The sequence below is a fragment of the Drosophila ananassae genome, unplaced genomic scaffold (genome assembly GCF_017639315.1).
Source record: "Drosophila ananassae strain 14024-0371.13 unplaced genomic scaffold, ASM1763931v2 tig00000091, whole genome shotgun sequence".
In the NCBI taxonomy this organism is placed as follows: Eukaryota; Metazoa; Arthropoda; class Insecta; order Diptera; family Drosophilidae; genus Drosophila; species Drosophila ananassae.
Genome location: NW_025319113.1, coordinates 368,887 through 390,793, shown reverse-complemented (window position 1 = coordinate 390,793; position 21,907 = coordinate 368,887). Strand labels below are relative to the sequence as shown.

At 40.1% G+C, this 21,907-nt stretch overlaps 1 protein-coding gene across 3 annotated transcripts in view; it reads left to right on the top strand.

The window, feature by feature from the left end:
• LOC26515246 (angiopoietin-2) overlaps positions 1-21,907 on the top strand; it is a 164,720-nt gene that overhangs the window by 123,028 nt on the left and 19,785 nt on the right. The window contains exon 7 of one of the 3 annotated variants that reach the window (XM_044718158.1): positions 17,863-17,982. The exons of the other annotated variants lie outside the window; for them this stretch is intronic. Coding sequence (XP_044574093.1) covers positions 17,863-17,967 — 105 coding nt within the window. The 3' untranslated portion in view covers positions 17,968-17,982. Of the gene's footprint in view, positions 1-17,862; positions 17,983-21,907 lie in introns of those variants that run through there. 3 annotated transcript variants of the gene reach the window in all.

Here is a 21,907-nt window from a genome sequence, read left to right as displayed (position 1 = left end):
GAACGGCCGGGATGGGTCGACTATATCCTATAGCTGCCATATAACTGATTGATCGGAAATGCCATAACATTGGTGTTTTTTAAGTTGAAGGGTTGAGACTTTCCACACATGTTATATTTGGCCAAAAAATTTTGTCTACAAAATTTCATAAGGATCGGCCGACTGTATTATATAGCTGTCATATAACTGAACGATCGGAATTGGCATAACTTTGTTGTTTTTAAGGCTAGATTGATGGGACACTCGCGGATATGTCAGTGGCAAACCGCCGCAGTGCGTAATTGTTTTTTTCTATTTAATAATACAACACAAACTCCTTTTTTGTGCGAATGTCTTCGCGGTGGTTCTCTTATTTCTTTATATGGAGAAATATTTTAACACTCACGGATATGCCGTGGTGGCAAACCGCCGCAGTGCGTAATTGTAATTGAAATAACAATTTATCGTGAAAGAAACTTATTGTAACAATTTATTTGGAATCGTAATCGGAAAATTGAAAAATTGTTTATTGTAACTTATTGTAACAATTTATTTGGAAAAGTATTCTTAGGCAATCGGGAGAAGTATCGGCTTGACGTTCTGGGTGTCCAAAATAGACTGGCTTCACTGAGTTGTGGCCCTCCGGTCGTTAGTTCTTTATCGCCTGATCTCCCACTCCAACTCCGTCTGTGGTGTCAGATTTCTTGCAACATTCTTGTCAGCGTAACATAGTTATATAATTTAAAATTGTTTATGAATAATAAAAAATAAATAAAATATTCACTCACCGGTAAAAAAAATATATGTGAATGTTTCGTCGGGTATTATAATTTTGGTCAAAAGTGTGCAACGCAGTGAAGGAGACATCTCCGACCCTATAAAGTATATATATTCTTGATCAGGATCACCTCCTGAGTCGATATGAGCATGTCCGTCTGTCCGTCTGTCTGTCGGTTTCTACGCAAACTAGTCTCTCAGTTTTGGAGCTATCGAGTTGAAACTTTGCACACATCCTTTTTTTCCTTGCAGGTAGTATATAAGTCGGAACGGCCGGGATGGGTCGACTAAATCCTATAGCTGCCATATAACTGATTGATCGGAAATGCCATAACATTGGTGTTTTTTATCTTGAAGGGTTGAGACTTTCAACACATGTTATATTTGACCAAAATATCATGTGTACAAAATTTCATAAGGATCGGCCGACTATATCCTATAGCTGTCATAGAACGATCGAAATTGGCATAACTTTGGTGTTTTTTAAGTTAGAAAGATGGGATTTGGTAAAGATTCTATTTTGGGAAAAATAATTCAATATGCCAAATTTCATAAGGATCGGCCGTCTATATACGATCCGCTACATATCTAATAATTTAAGATGCGTGGCGCCACCTAGCGGACTGCGACTGAACTGCAAGGGTATATAAACTTCGGCTCCGCCCGAAGTTAGCTTTCCTTTCTTGTTTTTATTTTATATCAGTACTCTTTTTTTAAATATTCACAAATAATATATAAAATAATATAGAACAAAATAATTTATTTTGATGATGCAAAAACCATTTATAAAACCATGACTTACATAACTATTTTTGAATTGACCTAATTCTTAATTTTGTTTGAAATATGAGTTAAATAGGCATTTATTTTTTCTGTGTCTCCTTATTAAAAACAGGGATGCCTAAAATCTAAATAGGAGTAAATTGGCCATTATACCAACAAGAGGAAAGTAAGCCTAGCGTAGAGCATTTTAACCACTGATGCGAAAGGTCCGTTATTCAAATCCGAGTTAAAACGATTGTTTTTGATATTTTTATACCCTTGCAGAGGGTATTATAATTTTGGTCAAAAGTGTGCAACGCAGTGAAGGAGACATCTCCGACCCTATAAAGTATATATATTCTTGATCAGGATCACCTCCTGAGTCGATATGAGCATGTCCGTCTGTCCGTCTGTCTGTCGGTTTCTACGCAAACTAGTCTCTCAGTTTTGGAGCTATCGAGTTGAAACTTTGCACACATCCTTTTTTTCCTTGCAGGTAGTATATAAGTCGGAACGGCCGGGATGGGTCGACTATATCCTATAGCTGCCATATAACTGATTGATCGGAAATGCCATAACATTGGTGTTTTTTAAGTTGAAGGGTTGAGACTTTCCACACATGTTATATTTGGCCAAAAAATTTTGTCTACAAAATTTCATAAGGATCGGCCGACTGTATTATATAGCTGTCATATAACTGAACGATCGGAATTGGCATAACTTTGTTGTTTTTAAGGCTAGATTGATGGGACTTCCTTCGGATTTCATATTGGGCAGTCTTATTTGATCTGCCAAGTTTTGTAAAGATCGGCTGACTATATCCGATGGCTGCCATATAACTAAAAGATCGAAAATGCTATAACATTTTTTTTTTTTGTAAGTTATTTTTTTTTAAGTTGGAGGGTTGGGACATTTCTCCAATTTTATTTTTGGCCAAAATATCGTAGCTCGTAACTAACATATTACAAATGGCATAAATATCGGCCGACTATATATTGTTGTTGCCATATAACTGCTGCCATATTCAAAAGTTAAACTTTAACTATTCTTTTATAAATTCGATGAATATATAGTATATTTTATAAACTAATTAAAACAAAGGATTGATGCTGGTTTCCGTAATGTTTATTATGAATCCTCACATACTCAGCCCCCTCACCACGACAAGGTCTCAATCCACGAGAGGTAAATAAATAACTAAATCTATATTGCACTTTATTATTAAATAAATAATTTATCGAAATATACAAGCATATTACTAATTTCTATAAATATATACTGTTGGCACCTAGTGCCAAGACCTACTACCCAATCAAGATGCATCAGTAGGTCACGATATACAAGCATCAGACCTACTAGCCTATTAATAATGTAACTCTAAGCATGAGCCAATCCCCAACCTACTAACTCGGCACTAGTCGATGGCTCCGGAAGCAGAAACAGCGTGATCAGCGGGAAGAATGACCAACTGACCGAGGCACGCCGAAACCAGCCAGCGAAGCCGAAATTCGTGTGGAAAGCAGTACGTGAACAAACAACCCCTGAGTCAGCAGACTCAGAGGTGGGTGACCCTGGCATTAACCTTAGTTTAGCACGTCCAGAACTTTGACCTTTCTTAGATTTAATGATGTATAATTTAGCATCTTATATAAGAGTTATTCTTCTGAAATAAAGACAGTTCCGAAACCAGAATCAATCGTCTCGTTACTCAGTGTCTGGACCACGGCACTTAAAATCAACCTACTTCGAGTGATCCTGTGTAAAACGGTTCACAAGTAGAATCCGCGGCATACCAGTCTACTTCTAGTGTTGCTCCCGTGAAACGGACCACAAATAGACCCCGCGTCACCTTATTACTTCACGTGTTGCTCCCGTGAAACGGACCACGAGTTGATCCCGCGGCATACCAGTCTACTTCGAGTGTTGGTCCCGTAAAACGGACCGCCAGTAGACCCCGCATTACCTAACTACTCCAAGTGTTGCTCCCGTGAAACGGACCACGAGGAAACCCCGCGGCATACCCGTCTAGCTCGAGTGTTGCTCCCGTGAAACGGACCACCAGCAGACCCCGCGCTATCTAACCTACTTCGAGTGTTGCTCCCGTGAAACGGACCGCCAGTAGGACCGGCCGATAAGGAATCAGCCGAACCACCATATCCAGGTAAATTTAGTCAGGACTATTTACGGTTTTGACTACGACTCCGGGACCTACCGTTACTCCCGTGAGTTCAAGTTTGACGTAGTTGCCGCATAACGCTCTACGGACGAACATTTGGTGACCCCGACGTGATCCTTTAGGATCACATCTTGAACAAAAACCTCAACGCAATTTAACTCAACGAAAAAAAAAAAAGAGAGGAGAGATACATCGCAACAATGGGATCAGAATCAGACCCCGTAATCCAAATGCTCATTGATGAGCAAATTGAAAGCAACATAGCCATCCAAAGGCTAATAAGAAACTTCACTAAGGACTCCGCAGAGCGTAAACTCAATGGAGGATACTTCGAGGAGAAACTCAGACAGCTCACTCACTCATGGACCCAGTTTAAAAAAAATGATGCCAAGCTCCAGGAGCTAGCACTAAGTCCTGAGAATGAGTATTTCACAAAGGCCAAAACGCTAGAAGAGCTTGTGAAAAAATATGAAGCAATGTTTTCGGATGGAATCCCATCAGTGTCAGGCCCGTCACAAAGGCCCCGGAAAACAGGCGAAAATCTCGAGCCAAAGGCACAATCATCACGAGGAAACGAAGGAGAAGACCTTCGATTAACATCATTAAAACGAAGACATGAAGGACGATTAGACGATATGGAAGACTTTCTGTGCAACCGCACCGAAGGACGGGAAGTGTCCACACACGTCAGACAACACATGAAGGAGCTATGGAAGGAAATCGTCACGGGATACCATGATCTCGTCGACCTGGAACCAGCCATAAAAAATGATGGACACACCGATGACAGATTTCAGGTTGTACGAGCAGAATACTTTTCGTTTTTGAGCGAAGAATCGCAATCAACTTCAGCATCAACACAAAAACTCGCGATTGCACCTCCGTTTGTAATACCACCAGTAGAAATTCCAAAGTTTGACGGAGACTACCGGCATTGGCTACGATTCTACGAAATTTTTACGGAATGCATCCACGATCAAGACTACAGTGATTACTAAAGTGACTACAAGACTACTAAAAAATTCCGTCATTTGGAGAATCATGTAACAGGTGAAGCACAAAACCTAATCGCAACGTCGATTGGCAGACAGACCAGTTACCAGGATGCATGGCAACGACTAAAGAATCGATACCACAATGAACGGCTGTTGATTAAATCCGCGATTCAAGAGCATTTCGGACACCCCAGAACAAATGGATCAGCGGACCAGCTGCGCAGCTTACATGATACCGTGCTCCGAACGGTCGCCACTCTCGACGCACTCAAAGTGTCAACAGACAACTGGGACCCAATCTTGATACACATCATTGAGGAAAGATTGGATCCACACACGCTGTCAGCTCTAGAACTAGCCGTCACCGATCCAACCAATCGACAATCTCTGAAGCAGATGTTAGAAAACCTTGAGCGTCAGGCAACCAGTCAAGTAACAATGCAGAAAAATACGTCCGCTGCTCCACTTCGATCCAGTTCATCACGATTGGTGTGTTCAGCCACAGCCCTGCTTACAGATAAGCCCACATGGCCCAGCCGGAACCCATCAGCAATGCCGCACACTCCTAGATTCTGGATCACAGATTAACATAATCACCAGAAGGATGGCTGACACACTTGGACTACAATTGGAGCCATCAACCCTGAACATCGCTGCACTGGGAGAAACAACTAAAAGATCACGAAAAAAAGCTGTGGTGACCCTATCATCATTAACCACTGACTTCGAAGATCAAATCAACGTCGTTGTACTACCGGAAATAATGCCCAATCAACCATCCCACCCTATTCAAGCGCCAAGAAATATCTCACCTCGGTTGCGCTTAGCCGATCCTGAATTTACGCAGCCCCAGAATATTGATCTGTTGTTGGGCGCCGAAATCATCTCCCAGCTTATGAGGCCACAACAGACATATTTGGGAGAAGGACAACCACTACTAAAAAATACCGCGCTTGGATGGATTGTCATGAGGCCAGTGCGACCGGAATCAGCTCCTAATAGCAAGGCAGAACAAGTCGTCGGTAATACGACATGCATCGGCAAGGAGCAAATAGTAAAATCCGGAAGTTCCCCACTCATTGCGGATCAAAAAGAAGCTAACGAGCCACGACAAGATCGACAAGGAGAGCCGCAGACGGACCCCAATCCACAAGCCCAAGGTTGTCAACTCACAACTGAAGAGCACAGAGTGGAAGGGCCACTAACCAAGGAAATTCAAGGAGTAGAAGTCACCTCCTATCTGGCATGGGTAACATGCATCTCCGAAAGGGAGCAAGAAGCAAGGTCAAGAGAGGACCAAGAGTCCTGTATGCGCACTGACCAACCAGAAAAAAGGTGTAGTACTTCATGGGATGCCCAAGGAGAATGGTTACGAGGGCGCGCAACAAGGCGAAGGAGACAACAGGTCGGATAGAATTATCGTTGGTAGAGATCTCACCCACATGATTCAAAAAATTTTTTTTACTAGTCGATGGCTCCGGAAGCAGAAACAGCGTGATCAGCGGGAAGAATGACCAACTGACCGAGGCACGCCGAAATCAGCCAGCGAAGCCGAAATTCGTGTGGAAAGCAGTACGTGAACAAACAACCCCTGAGTCAGCAGACTCAGAGGTGGGTGACCCTGGCATTAACCTTAGTTTAGCACGACCAGAACTTTGACCTTTCTTAGATTTAATGATGTATAATTTAGCATCTTATATAAGAGTTATTCTTCTGAAATAAAGACAGTTCCGAAACCAGAATCAATCGTCTCGTTACTCAGTGTCTGGACCACGGCACTTAAAATCAACCTACTTCGAGTGATCCTGTGTAAAACGGTTCACAAGTAGAATCCGCGGCATACCAGTCTACTTCTAGTGTTGCTCCCGTGAAACGGACCACAAGTAGACCCCGCGTCACCTTATTACTTCACGTGTTGCTCCCGTGAAACGGACCACGAGTTGATCCCGCGGCATACCAGTCTACTTCGAGTGTTGCTCCCGTGAAACGGACCGCCAGTAGAGCCCGCGTTACCTAACTACTCCAAGTGTTGCTCCCGTGAAACGGACCACGAGGAAACCCCGCGGCATACCAGTCTAGCTCGAGTGTTGCTCCCGTGAAACGGACCACCAGCAGACCCCGCGCTATCTAACCTACTTCGAGTGTTGCTCCCGTGAAACGGACCGCCAGTAGGACCGGCCGATAAGGAATCAGCCGAACCACCATACCACCGGTACTTGAGGAAAACCACCCCAGGACTTCAAGCACATCAACTCATGCCTGATCACAGCAAGCGTCTGGCCAACCCGAGCAGTCCCTTGCAGAATCCAGGTAAATTTAGTCAGGACTATTTTCGGTTTTGACTACGACTCCGGGACCTACCGTTACTCCCGTGAGTTCAAGTTTGACGTAGTTGCCGCATAACGATCTACGGACGAACATATACAATTTAAGATAATGAATTTAATAAATAAATGAATAATAACAATTAATATGATAAATAAATAAATTAATAACTTAAGAAAATTCCATCATGATGACTGTAGATTGTTTTGTATGTAATAGCTACAGCATTCCTCATCTCATTTTCAGCAAATATCCAATCAATTTGCGTTAAATGATTTGTAGTTGCAATTGATTGGACTAAGGTTATGTTCACTTAAAGCCTCTTCAAGTTGATCAGTGCTTCTGGATCTGCATATATTAAAATCTCCTAATATTACCAATTTGCTATTATTTTCTAATCTGCGTATTCTTTCTACATCCGCCATAACTTCATTTCGAAATTGTGTTATAGGATACGCAGGATTCCTATAAACAACAATAAAAGATGTATCAAGATATTTAAAAGCAATCGATTGATATATGGTTCTAGGCTTTAAAGACTTATTTGTCTCAAACAAAAACATTACATTTTCAGAAATGTTTTGCTTGGCATAAATAATTATTCCATTTTTCCCAGAACCATTTAATCGATTGCTATCAATTCTTTTTATAATGTCGAAATCTTGCACAAATAATAGAGTCGTTAAAAATATCTATATATATATAGCCATCGCGAGCTTCGAAGAGACTCAACATTATGGTAATATAGACTTCGTTTGCTTCGTTTCTGTTAACCACAAAATCAAAATGCGTAGTCAAGAACTTTTCCTCTCTTAAATTTTGCTCAAAATCTTGTTGGAGGAACAAAGTCGCCTAAAAAGAAAAGTCCCGATGCGCTAGTGGCTCTACTGCATCCAACATATAGCGAAGCTCGTTTAATGCCTCTTTTAAGATACACCGCGACTTTGCTATATGTTGCTCCTTGGCTTTTATGGATGGTAATAGCCTCAGCAGGAACAATTGGGAATTGTTTTCTGTCAACAGAAGCATGCTCTGATCTTCCACACTGAAAAACTCGAGAGGCTTTTACTATAGGAGTTCATTCGGGATCTGGACTATTTCGAACTTTTGATCTAGCGATAGCACCAACCATGGGCTCGAAAAAATTAATCCAAGTCGCGTTATTAAATTTGAGCCATTAACTACGCAATGGTCAATTTGCTTTAGCTGACCAGTTGCTCCATTTACAAGTCCGTCATTTGTGTCAATATTAACGGTTACCATATATTTAGCAGTTGTTTTGAGATGAAGAACATATGGTAAACCCTGAGTTTCAGAGGTTTTCATATTTTGAGCATATCTTAACGTATTTTCTCTGTATTGTGCAGATATGTTCGCAGTTTTCAAACCAACTCTTCCGTCCCAATTTGTGCTAATTTAATGGAATTGAAATGGTTTACTTCTTCGTTAGAAGAAAATAAATGAATGGCATCATCTGGAACTTCGCTGGGTGAAACAACTCTTTGTTTTAGGAGCTCTATGTCTGCAATTGTCATAGAAGCCTCAGATAAATTATTTAAGGCTTGTGCAAATGCATGATCGCCTCTTTGACGCATTATTTCAGTGAGCTCAAAATACTTAAAGTTGCTCCATAGGCTATTTCCTGCTAAAACGCTATAAGGATTATTCGTCCTCTCCGAAAATATCCAACTGTCTCCAACTGGGGAAAGCTGCTTTAGGTCTCCAAAAACTATAATTGATTTTCCCCCAAAACATAAGTCTGCGCATCGGAAAATTTGTCGAAGCCTTTGATCCAAAAATTAAAGCATTTTTGAGCCAACCATGGAAATTTCATCAATTATAATTAATTGAAGATCTATCAATTTGCAATGAATTGTATTTAAACTATCATTGCTTAAAGGTCTTAAAGGACCTGAGGCCTGATTAATTGGAAAAGAAAACACTGAATGAAGAGTTAATTCTCCAATCCCAAAAGCAGCTTTTCCAGTTGGAGCACATAGTAAAACTTTTGCCGAATCCGTAGCACCAGGAAGCTTATTGGCTCGCCAAGTCACAGACTGATATATGGTTGAAATCAGTCTGCTTTTCCCTACACCGGCCCCTCCACCAACATATTCGTAAAATATATTTTTAGAAACAACATTATGCATTACATGTGCATAATATTGTCTTTGTTTGTAGTTGAGGGTCCGAGTTAGCGAGCAAAGGTCATCATTGGAAACTAACGGGGGGATTCTAATTAATTGAAGTTCGCCATCTTCTTCAGGCAGGTTCTTCCAAAATGGGATTATTATCCCCTCTATCCTCTTGCAAATCTTCAAGAACTCTTTCTAACTCCATATCATCAAACACATCATAGTTTCCTTTCATGATCCTAATAGATTCATGATTAGTTCTGAATGTGTTTTCAACGTCGTTGGAAAGAAGTTCAGCTTCTTCATTTCGCCAAGGATAGAAAAGCATTGAATGCTCTCGGAAATAATTCGATGGTGAAAAGTTAATGCTAAAGCGAACCCATCTAAGAATCAGGCTTACGTTTCTTAACGTAACCAGACCCGTCCATCAGTGGATAGTTTTGCTCAGCAACTTCGTCTTCAACATCAACCTCCAAATCATTTGCTTCATCATAGTCCTTACTATGATTAGCGGCAGATCGTGTATTGCGCTTATGAAATGTATACCAAGCTGCAGAATCTGCTAAACAAATTCCTTCCAGCTGCTCATGCCTTTGCACATATCGGTCAAGAATATTACGCTCAAAAATATCCACCGAGTTGTTTGGTAGTCGCTCTAATTCTTCATTTGAGCGAGCCAATCGAACTCGTTTGTCTGGATGACAAGTGTTTATAAAAATTTTACCTTCACTTGCCTCTGACATATGCAGGCCCAAAATATTGTATGATGCTTCTTGGGCTGATATTTCTGTAGCGTTAATAAACTTGTTCCCTATGTGCTGCAATTTCAATAGATAAATTCCCATGGCTTATTTCTGCCATGGCTAATTTGTAGGCTTCAAAATTAGTATCAAGGTGGGACATAAAATATTCAAAATTATTAAATAAAGCTGCGTCTTCATTGGGAATTGTCCTTAAAGTTTCCTTAATTTTTTATACAAAGATTCATGTTCTTCAACATTTACTTCGTTTTCTTCTATCGAATGCTAAACAACCGTTTCGGTCATAGGAGGGTATGGCATATTAAAACGGCAAAACTCCTGTCCGCGTAACTCTCTTAGGCAAGATGAACTGTACTTGTGACGTTGATACTGAATTACTTCTTGTAGTTCAGGATCATCTCCATTTGTGGTAATAAACCTATCGATAAAGTTTATTACTTGCTCGGTATTTTCGGCGTCATCGAGCTTAGGAGCACCAGCAAGCCAGTACATGCCATGAGAATGCGGAGGTCCTCTGTGCTGAAATTCGATTCTCCAATAAAAATGGGAAAGATTAAATTCCCCAAATATATCGGTTTTGAACAATTTCATTAATTGTCGCAACCTATAACCGAGCCTTTTCGGAGCTAGAAAGAGCTGCCGCTTCTTCCTCGCTTATAACCCTATTATCCAATAGAAGAGAAAGGATAACTAACAGTTCATTCCACTTAGTTTCAGCAGCGGAAAGTGTTATAAAAAACGTTGGCAACCCGAATTGTCGAATCATGGCGATCACTTTCTTTTTCTCAGCCTCCCAATGAGCTGGTGCAGACTGTAAGCCTTTAAGGATGTGGTAGCCATCATCATGTTGCACAAGTCTATGTACAAAAGACTCATCTCGCAGATTACCAGCGGTAACTGATCCGGATTTTTTGCGTAAAGCAATGGAGATTGAATTTTGTATACGCTGCATTTCGTAAAATTTATACATATATAAAACTCTAGGAAACACAGCGCAACGACGGTCGTAAAAACGGATTTGGGATCTGGCTTTTTTTGCATAGGTTGTATTTCCTTTAAATATTTCTCCGCAATGAAAGTTCCTCTGCATCTTCGTCAAGCGTTAAGCTTTTTGGGCTGCGGCCTTCTCCCGGTGTCAATGCAATGCGTTGAATTGCAGAATCATTATTTTCATGGCCTCCGGGATTTAAATTTTCTTCGAGTTCTACAGCATTTTGGGATAGGTGCTGCTGCTGAAGAAGTTGCTCTACCGCTTCGCGATCAGATTCATCCGCAATAAAAGGAATTTTATTTCTTCCTTGAAGTTGTGCTAGCCATGACTCCTTAAGTGAAATTTTGTGCTTGCTGTAGAGCTCGGTAGTCACTAAGTACCGTACAGCTTCAAGGACCCGAGCGGGTCGAATAGTTTCACTCATGAAATTGTGAGCGTACTCTAGCCTCCTTTTTAAATGGACTTGGATGACATGAGTAGAGTCGAAAGAGCGCGGAAGCGCAGTCACAATGTCAGGAACTGAAATAGGAACGTTCACTACGGCGCCTCGGACACCGCATTGCCTTTCATAGCCGAGAGAAATAATCCTCATGAAAGGGATTCTCGGTGAAATAAGGCGCTCTTCGAGGCAGGTGAGTCCATTTAAGCACTCGGAAATTTCTGGAAGGTCGAAACCATTCGAAAGGCAGAGCGATGGGAGTTTGCCTAAAGAGATGGCACGACGGCAGGTATTGCAAAAATTATATTTGCCGGACGGACTAGGAAACTTTCTTGACAAATAGAAAGCGTTGCCAACGTTTAGGAGAGGAAATTTGGAAGAGATAGCCAGGATGTATAATCCACTTACCTGCGAACGGAACCACGTTCCTTCACAGCAGACGCAAATTTCCATTGGTCCTTCCTTTATGCTCCTGTGGTAAAGATCCCTCGCCGATGATCGAATCCTGTGACGCTGTAGTTCTCGTTCCTGCTCCATCTCATCCTCCGAAAGTTGTGCTCTTGCGTCCATATTCCTTTGTGACTGCCTTTGGGAGGCATCCAATCGATTTTGGGGGTTCATCCTAAAGTTTATCAGTCGATCCTCTGCCATTTAGCGAATTTGTTCCTCCCGAATCCTCCGCTGTTGTCGTGTTTCCCGCCGTTGAGATGTGTTCATCCGTTGTTCCTGTGATCTTGCGATGGGGTTTCTCCTAGTTGCTCTCCTGTTATTTGCGTCTCTTTCCCGTTCTCGCTGCCTGTCTTCCGGATTCCTTCGTCTTTGTCGGTGCTCCTCAGTGTTCCTTTCCTGTTCCCTTGCATGGTCCTCTAAGTCCTGCCGATGATCAGCGCGCGCTGTGGCATCCCGAATCCGTTCGGGAATACGGTACTCCGGATCGGTCCTCCGAGTGGCATGATCAGCAGTATTTTGTACCTGGTCTCGTCGGCGCTCCTCGGGGTCCTCTCGGCGATTGGCCCGTGCCTCCATATCCCGAATCCGTTCGGGAATTCGGTACTCCGGATCGGTCCTCCGAGTGGCATGATGAGCAGTATCTTGCACCTGCTCTCGTCGGCGCTCCTGGGGGTCCTCTCGGACTCGGAATTTTTTGTTTCAAATGTAATATGAAAACTATTTTTAAATACACTATGCACTATATTTTCCTTTCATAGAGATACTTTTCTCACACTTATTTTTGCACTTAAAAAAATACTTTTTTCACACTCACTTTTTAAAAAAATACTTCTCACTGCTATCTGGCAGAGTAACGTCGTCACTCAATAAATTTTTGGCAAGGGATAAATCCCATGGACAAATAAAAACCCCTATTCCTAAAAGGGCTCTTTAGGGCTGTAGACCCAAAATAAAATTCATTTAAATTTTATGATTGTTAGTCCCACTTAGAATTTGTCACATGAAACCCAACTCTTTGAGTGTTTGGCTGAATGGGATAAATATGTTTTTTTTTAAATGGATGATGATATGAAAAAATTTACCATATGAATAGTTAACTTTATAGAAAATTCTGCAAGGGTATATCAACTTCGGCTCCGCCCGAAGTTAGCTTTCCTTTCTTGTTTTACAAACATTTTTTACTTTTTTATTGAACCCAACAATTTTTTTTTGTTTACTGATAGCCTTGGAGATTACGCAACTTTTACTATCGCGTATATGTGGAATAATCCGCATACTCAAAATATAGTCCTATAGTCCTTGGAGTTACACGTGTATATTCGATTAACAGTATCGTTTTTTGAAGTTTGTGCATATATGTGTTCCACAAATTAGAAATTATTGTTTGTAAAGTATTGAGTATTGAAGTACAAAACAAAATCCATTTTCGAAACTAAGGTTTGAAAACCGGACTTTCCATGTCGGCATTCCGGATCTTTTTTTGGGGTGGTGGCCAATATTAAGTTAATTCTATTTAGTGTTTCAATCTCTTAATAAAAACAAGAAAGGAAAGCTAAATTCGGTCGGAGCCGAAGTTTATATACCCTTGCAGTTGAGTCGCAGTCCGCTAGGTGGCGCCATGCATCTTATATTATAAGATATGTAGCGGATCGTATGTAGTTGGCCGAAACTATATGTCTCCTTATAAAATTTGGCATATCGAATTATTTTGCCAAAAGAGGAATCCATTGAAACTCTCATCCTTCTAACTTGAAAAACAACGAAGTTATGGCATTTCCGAATAATCAGTTATATGGCAGCTATAGGATATACTCGACCGATCCCGGCCGTTCCGACTTAATACTGCCTGCGAAGGAAAGAAGGGTGTGTGCAAAGTTTCAACTCGATAGCTTTAAAACTGAGAGACTAGTTTGCTTAGAAACGGACAGACGGACAGACGGACATGCTCATATCGACTCAAGAGGTGATCCTGATCAAGAATATATATACTTTATAGGGTCGGAGATGTCTCCTTCACTGCGTTGCAAACTTTTGACCAAAATTATAATACCCTCTGCAAAGGGTATAATAACTCAGAAAATTTCACAAAGACTTACAATTTTACGAACAAAAAAAATCATATATTGCATATGAATAAAACCCTGCAGTACTTAAGTTCCTCGCACCGCCGTTTCAGGACGGTGTTTGAAAATAAAAATTAAATCATAAATAAAAAACTAATCAAAGTAGGCGAACCGACTCCGCCACGCCTCTGCTGCTACTGAAGGTCCCTCAGATATTCCTCTTTTTTCTTATTAATCTCTAAAGTTTTCAAGGCACTCCAAATATTTTCCGCGGAAAACTCAAGCCTCTTGGTCAACTTATCTGCTTGTATATCTTAAGATCGGGGGTTCGAATTCCAGCAGATAAAGTTAAACCCTAACTGCAAGGGTATATAAACTTCGGCTTCGCCCGAAGTTACCTTTCCTTTCTTGTTTTTCGTTAAAAAAGTTATTGAATGTATCATTTTATTATTAGACCCCGATATTAAAAAATAAATAAACGTTAAAAATATATCTCATTATACACAATCTCATTATACAATTATCTTTTTATACATAAGATATATTTTTAATGTTTATTTATTTTTTAATATCGGGTTCCAATAACAAAATGATACATTCAATAAATTTTTTAACGAAAAACAAGAAAGGAAAGCTAACTTCGGTCGGAGCCGAAGTTTATATATCCTTGCAGTTAGGTAGCAGTTTAGATAATTATATATATATCGTATCGTATATAGTTGGCCGATCCTTACGAGAATAGGATATAGTCGCTCGACCCCGGCCGTTCCGACTTATATACTGCCTGCAAAAGAGGGATGGGTGCAAAGTTTCAACTCGATAGCTGCAAAACTGAGACTTAGCGTGGAAACAGACAGACAGTCGGATATGCTCATATCGACTCAGCACGTGATCCTGATCAATAATATATATACTTTTTAGTCTCCTTCACTGCGTTGCACACTTTTGACCAAAACTATAATACCCTCTGTAAGGGTATAAAAACGTCCCATTAGTGTTTACCTTATTTTAAAATTTTGAAATAATTTGGGTATATTTGTTACTAAAATTTGAGCAATATTTGTTCTACGATTTTTATACCCTTGCAGAGGGTATTATAATTTTGGTCAAAAGTGTGCAACGCAGTGAAGGAGACATCTCCGACCCTATAAAGTATATATATTCTTCATCAGGATCACCTTCTGAGCCGATATAAGCATGTCCGTCTGTCTGTCTGTCTGTCGGTTTCTACGCAAACTAACTCGTCTCTCAGTTTTAGAGCTATATAGTTGAAACCATAGCTTGCAAATAACTGTTAACCGATTCGTGCGGTCTCAAAATAAGTGTTTGTCACTGAGACTTTAAGCAAAAAGTCTGAGAGCAACCGATTGAGTTGCTCGTATACAAATTTTGCTCGCGCTCAGTCAAAGCACACTTTTTTCTGTTTTCGTTTGGTCTGCTCATTGTAGGACCATTTGCTTCAGTTCGACGATTCAAAAAGTCTTTTGTGCATGTATGTGTGTATGTGAAGTTTAGTGGGCTCAACTTGTCAATTTGCTTTGTAAATCTCTCGTGTAAAAAGTGATTCATCAAATTTATTGAAAATGGGACGAGAACTTGATAAAAAAGTGCATCAATTTTGAATCAAAAAATTTTGATCAAAAGTGTGCAACGCAGTGAAGGAGACATCTCCGACCCTATAAAGTATATATATTCTTGATCAGGATCACCTCCTGAGTCGATATGAGCATGTCCGTCTGTCCGTCTGTCTGTCGGTTTCTACGCAAACTAGTCTCTCAGTTTTAGAGCTATCGAGTTGAAACTTTGCACACACCCTTCTTTCCTTCGCAGACAGTATATAAGTCGGAACGGCCGGGATCGGTCGACTATATCCTATAGCTGCCATATAACTGATTAATCGGAAATGCCATAACTTTGGTGTTTTTTAAGTTAGAGGGTTGACTTTCCACACATGTTATATTTGACCAAAATATCTTGTGTACAAAATTTCATAAGGATCGGCCGACTATATCTTATAGCTGTCATAGAACGATCGAAATTGGCAGTACTTTGGTGTTTTTTAAGTTAGAAAGATGGGATTTGGTACAGATTCTATTTTGGGCAAAATAATCTTATTTGCCAAATTTCATAGGAATCGGCCAACTATATCCAAAGCCACCATATAACTGAACGATCGGAAACGGCACATCTGCAAGGGTATATCAACTTCGGCTCCGCCCGAAGTTATCTTTCCTTTCTTGTTTTAAATTACTTAAGGTAACGTTAAAAAATTAAGAGGTTTTAAAATTGAGAAAAGCGCGCTACTTTACAACCAATGAAGTTCACTTCACAAGCTTTTAGTTGCCGAGCAAAAAAATAAATGTAAAAATTCAGAGATTCCAACTTTGGATGAAAATTCCAAAGATATGGCAACTGCTAGATGGCATTTTTTAAATTTAGTTGGTATGCCCATATTTCAAAAATGATTTGTACTATAAACAATGATGGTCAGCGAAATAACACGGCCTACGTATCTCAATATATGGTCAAATTTGATCCATTTCTTGTCTTGGAAACTTCTCGTGGAAACTTTGGGTGATGGAACATATGTTTCTTCTGGATTTTGGTTCAGTAGAGCCTAAAGGTTTTGAAGCAGTTAAAATTTTGCGTGGAGGAAAAATGCCTTAAGGGTCGCGAAACACTGGTTAAGAAGTTAGCACCAAACCCCGGCGCCGTTCTTTTCCACGCCGCCTGGTACTCCACCCGGACCATGGAAAATTAAGGGTATAACGTTATTAAGGGTGGAAAATTAAGAGTATTTTGAAAAAACTTAAAATTATGGACTGAATTTAAGATTAGCTGGTTATGTAATGTCATCTTATGCGTATGGCTGATCTGACATTTTTGGAGTTGAATAAGTTGTTTGAAACAATGTTGCGAATAGATCGGCAATAGCAATATCAGAGCTCGATGAGTTTCGGAACGCAGGCAATGAAAGAAAAGAAAAATACTTTCGCTTTGGATGAGACGACTGGCGGAATTTTTTAGCTTGAATTTCAACTTACTAAGACGTCAACTGCGGCAAAAGTCGTTATGGGGAGATTTCATCCATAGCCTATGCTTGCATGGACTAGCGTGATGCGTAATGGCTCTAATAGTCATGCTGATGGGGGTCCTACCCTCATAAATAAATGGGATGTTCTTTTCTTTTTGCAGGGAGATGGATCTTTAACCTATAAGTGTTGCAGCATAAATACCTTGGTGTTTCCTTCTATAGGCGCCTCACTTTTGTCTACCACATAAAGATTGTTGGTGCCACCCTAAAGGACAAGATGCGGTGCCTCTATTGGCTTATAAAAGGAGCCGAAGTTGATATACCCTTGCAGTTAGGTAGCACCATATATTATCAATCACCATCAACTCAATTTTCTAACAAAAATAATGAAAACAGCCTCAAGCATCTTTAAAAGTAACAACGTTGTGCCATTTCTAGTTGTTTAGTTACATGACAGCTATAGGATACAGTCGACCGATCCCGGCCGTTCCAGCTCTAATACTGCCTGAAAATAACAGCAAAGTTTCAAGTCTGTAAATTACTACACCTATCCGTTTAAAAGCAGCAAGAGGCTCCAACTTTTGAGACTTCTACACCGACTTTTATTTTATTATTTTTTTTTATTTTATTTTTATACATCGACTGAATAATGTTTGTGAGCGTAGCTAGAGTAGCTTAGAGCCCGATTCGAGAGTCGATTGTCTGTTCTAGGAGGGAGGTGAGTTTCTTTATTGTTTGGGCTTTTTTCGCTGGCTGCTTTTGGTAAAGATGGGAAACTTGAAAATGTGAAAGGGTTATGGATAGTCCTAATTGTTGGGTATCGAGAACAAAGAAGACTCCAGGGGTGGTCGTGGAATAAGTAGGAAAGTTTGGATGGGTGACATGCTCGCAGGCGCTAGTTCGATCGTAAATAGAATCCGTGTGATTCTTACCCTGTTAACCATGTTTGTATCAAATTTGACCCTGCTATTTCAGAACTCTGCTTCCAAAGCTTCTTCGCCGGAGCCACTGACCACAACTATCTCGAGGCACACACGCTCAAATAGGCGGATTGAGCCACTCCTTCAGGGAAAGTGCTGATTCCGCAGAGAAAGGCAAGTGCACTGGTATCCAGCTTCCTATAATTTTATATAGGAATATATTTTAAATCTTCCTGGTATTAAGATTTAATGCAGCTTCCTATAATTTGTTAAGAACTCTTTAATGGGACTATCGGACTAAGCATGGTACTATCGAGCAGGTAAACCGAATAAAATCTGAAATACATTCGAGCCCAAACTTTAGACTGCGTTTATATCGACGGCCTGGTTTACAAAATAAAGGTCTTTCGTTACAAAACACTCGCAAGTTGCTTAGGTCGCACCTCATAAATAAGTACTTTACTGTAAGATGCAAAAATTGTACAAATGACGAGCTTAACATTGAAGCTTATGTTCTACAAGGGAGCGTACTAGGACCAATCTTGTAACATACATCCTGTACACAACAGACATTCCCACAAGCCACCAAATGGTTATATCAACCATCGCTGACAGCACTGCATTATGTGCCGCTTAAAATCTCCAAATACAGCAACAGAAAATAACAAAACCCCCTCGAGAAAACCACCTTTTCTCTCTCTGTAAAAAAGTGGCTAGCTGAATGGCGTATACGAGTCAATAAGCAAAAATATGACGTTATCATATCACGTTTTTACTCAACCGAACCACTTATCCATCACTAACCTTAAATACAATACCAATTCCACAAGTTAACGAAGTCACCTACCTTGGCATCCATTAAGAAAGGCTACTTAACCTACAATGTTATAGAAGCAAAAAGAAACTGCCTAGAACTGAAGGCCAACAGTTTCCATTGGCTAATAATTTTCCGTTCGCCTCTCCAACTAGACTACAAATTCCTTCTCCATATTCCTATCTAAAAGCAATTTGGACTTACAGCTGCGAACTTTCATTAACGCATCAATATAGAAATTATTCAATGTGGAAGTTATCAAATGGAAACGTCCCGGTGGCTCATTTCATGCCTGCGGGAGTCAGCCTTGGAGACGGTGAGGGCTCTGGAAATTATTGACGTGAACTACGATGTTGCCCTTGACCTCATTATTATTTCAGTCTCACATTAATGAGATCCTGCAGCTTCGTGTGGTCCAGTCTGTTGGCACTTTTCGGGAGCTATCGGATCGGTTCAATGGGCATATGCAGGCTCTCATGAGTTCCGGATCAGCTGCCGAGATCCAGGGAAGCTTGCTTATCCAGATTATCCTCCAAAAGTTCCACAAAGGCCAAGTGGGAAGACACTCTCGCCGGAAACAACGACACCCTTTCATCTGGGAGTCCATGGTACGATTCTTAGAGCAAAGGTGCGAGACTCTCGAAAACGTTGACTTTTCTTTGGCTTCACAAAACACAGAGAGTGGACCTGCTGATTGGAGCCAGCTTATTGTTTGGCTGCCAAATCCAGTTAGGTCACAGGCTCCCCATGGTTCAGAATACGCGATTTGGCTGCGTGTTTTCTGCATGCTGTGGACTATCAGGGGAAGCGTTAGCGCTCTGTGCTAGGGAGGACTGTGACCTTCCAAAATTGTTATTGAAGGCCCACCCTTCAATGGGGGGAGGATGTTGAGCCAAGCAGCCACCAAAAAAATCATGTAAAATAATCATAATATGTTTAGCTGCAACTGTTGTTATCAGCATTTATATTGATTAAAGCGGCATATATTAGGGTTAAATTGAACCCAAATAAAATATTGAAAATCTGAACTAACACTCGTCTATTTATTCGGCTGCTATTAAAAACTATTAATAGCATAGCAGGCCGTTTTTTGTCAATACTGCGGATGGAATTAGGTTTTTTACCTTGCCTTGGTCTTGCAGCCACAGCGAGAACCAAGTACAGCAGGAGCACAGTCAGTAAAAAACCCGGCAAGCCTTCCCTGACTACTCTTTTTAAAAAACTCTTTTTTTTAAACATTTTGTTGTCCTCAAAAAATTGAATAAGTACATTTACAGCACTGCAAACTCATAAAATTGTCATGCAAAATAAGAAGTGTATTTAAACTTGTCAATAACTTGGTCTTCAATATCAGTTGACATTTTTTGAATGCGCGTTTTAACAGTGTCATTAGAAATGGGAATTTCACATATTTTTTATTGAGCTTCCATATCTAAAAGTTCTCTGCAACTTTAAGCTTACAGGGCTTTATAAAGATTCACTGATAGTGTGTGCTTTTTCGATTTGTTAATTAATTTTGAAACTTCAAATGATGTGGTGCTTTTCAGACGTTTCATTTCTTGTTCCCCAGGGTTCAAGTTAAATTTTTTTTTAATTCCTTCGGATTGAATACGCTTATTGTTTACAAGCTATAATGCTTCGTGAAATTTAACTGAGCTACTAAATACTTGAAAATGCAATTCTAGTCAGTTTTTTTCTGTTGTAAAGATAGTTTTTATTATTTTTTTGATGAGGCACCTTGTAAACCAAGGCAAATTATGTGAAGCGGAATGGTATATCCATGGCACACATAGGTAAAAAAAAATATTCAAAATATTTCAAAATACAACAATATATCAAAATATATTAAATATTTATTTATATTTATTTCAAAATATTTTTATTTTATTGTATTGCAACGCAGGAAGACTTTTGATCGGCCATAGAAACCTCTAGAGTGTTTCTAGTGTTTTTTATCGTATGGGTTTGAATATGGGTTTAATATGACGAAAGTGATAAAAATATGAGTTTTCAATATTTGACCAATTGAGTTCTGATAGCTTAAAGTCACCGAGAATCACTACAACGATTGAGCAGATAAAATGGTTATAACGCAGAGAAATTCAAACTGAACACAACATTGTTACTTTATCTCTTTAATAGTGAAATTGAAGTCTATAGAGATTAGGACTTCTCCTTCTTGTCGGTCGAAAACTTTGGTGATAAAGATCCTCGGCTTGAACCAGGTATACACCAGGTATGAACCAGGGATGCAAATAAAGAAAAGCATGCTAGAGATTAAAAAGCTTACTGCGTAAGCACGTAAAATTCTAATATATAAGCGGAGGAAAGTTCAAAGATTTTTTTTAGGCGGATTGGTCAGGTGATGGGAGTTTGATTAACCGTATTCGGCTTATTTTCTTGTACAAAAGGTCCTTCGACCAAAAACTAGATTAATAGAGCATCTCTTAGAATGGTAAACACACATATCTTACGTGAGCCTCGAATCAGCAGAGAAACAATTTCGATGACGAACGAACTATGAACATTTTTTTTTTTAATTAAACTTTGCTTTTATTTATTGGATCTTCTCTTAATTTTGAGACTAACAATAAGTTTTCAAATCTCAACATTAACATTTAACTAACAGTAGACTAAGACTGCATTCTGTTTGCGCGTTCCTCAAGACGGTCGCTGGGTGGGTAGGTCATTGCGACGAAGTCGTGATTGGTTGCTCAACCTTGTTAGACCTCTCGCCAGGTGGTTAGGGTGCGACAATAGCTTGCTAAAGTACTTTTCCTTCTGTTCTGCGATCACATCTTTGACTGGAAGAATGTTTAAGTCGAGATGTATGTTTTCGTTGCGAACGTACCACGGTGCCCCGTGTTGTTCTCAAGATCTTCGACTGAGCTCGCTGGACTATGTCAATATTGCTATTGCTGGCATTCCCCCATAACTGGGAGCCGTACATCCATATAGGTTTAAGTACCGAGTTATACAGCAGGACTTTATATTCAAGGCAAAGGGGAGACCGAGCGTTGATAATCCAATGAAGGCTGCTGGCTTTTAGCTTTAGGTGGGTTCTTTTAGCTTCTATGTGCCGACGCCATGTGAGTCTTCTATCGAGGTGTACTCCTAGATATGTTACCTCGTTTGCTTGCGGAAGTAGGGTGTTGTTTAGCGTAAGGGGCGGGCAGTTTTGCCTATTCAAGGTGAACGTAACGTGCTTGCATTTTTGTTCGTTTACTTTAATTCGCCAGTCTGATAGCCATTTTTCTACATCCACCAGATGAAGAGCTAGCTGCGC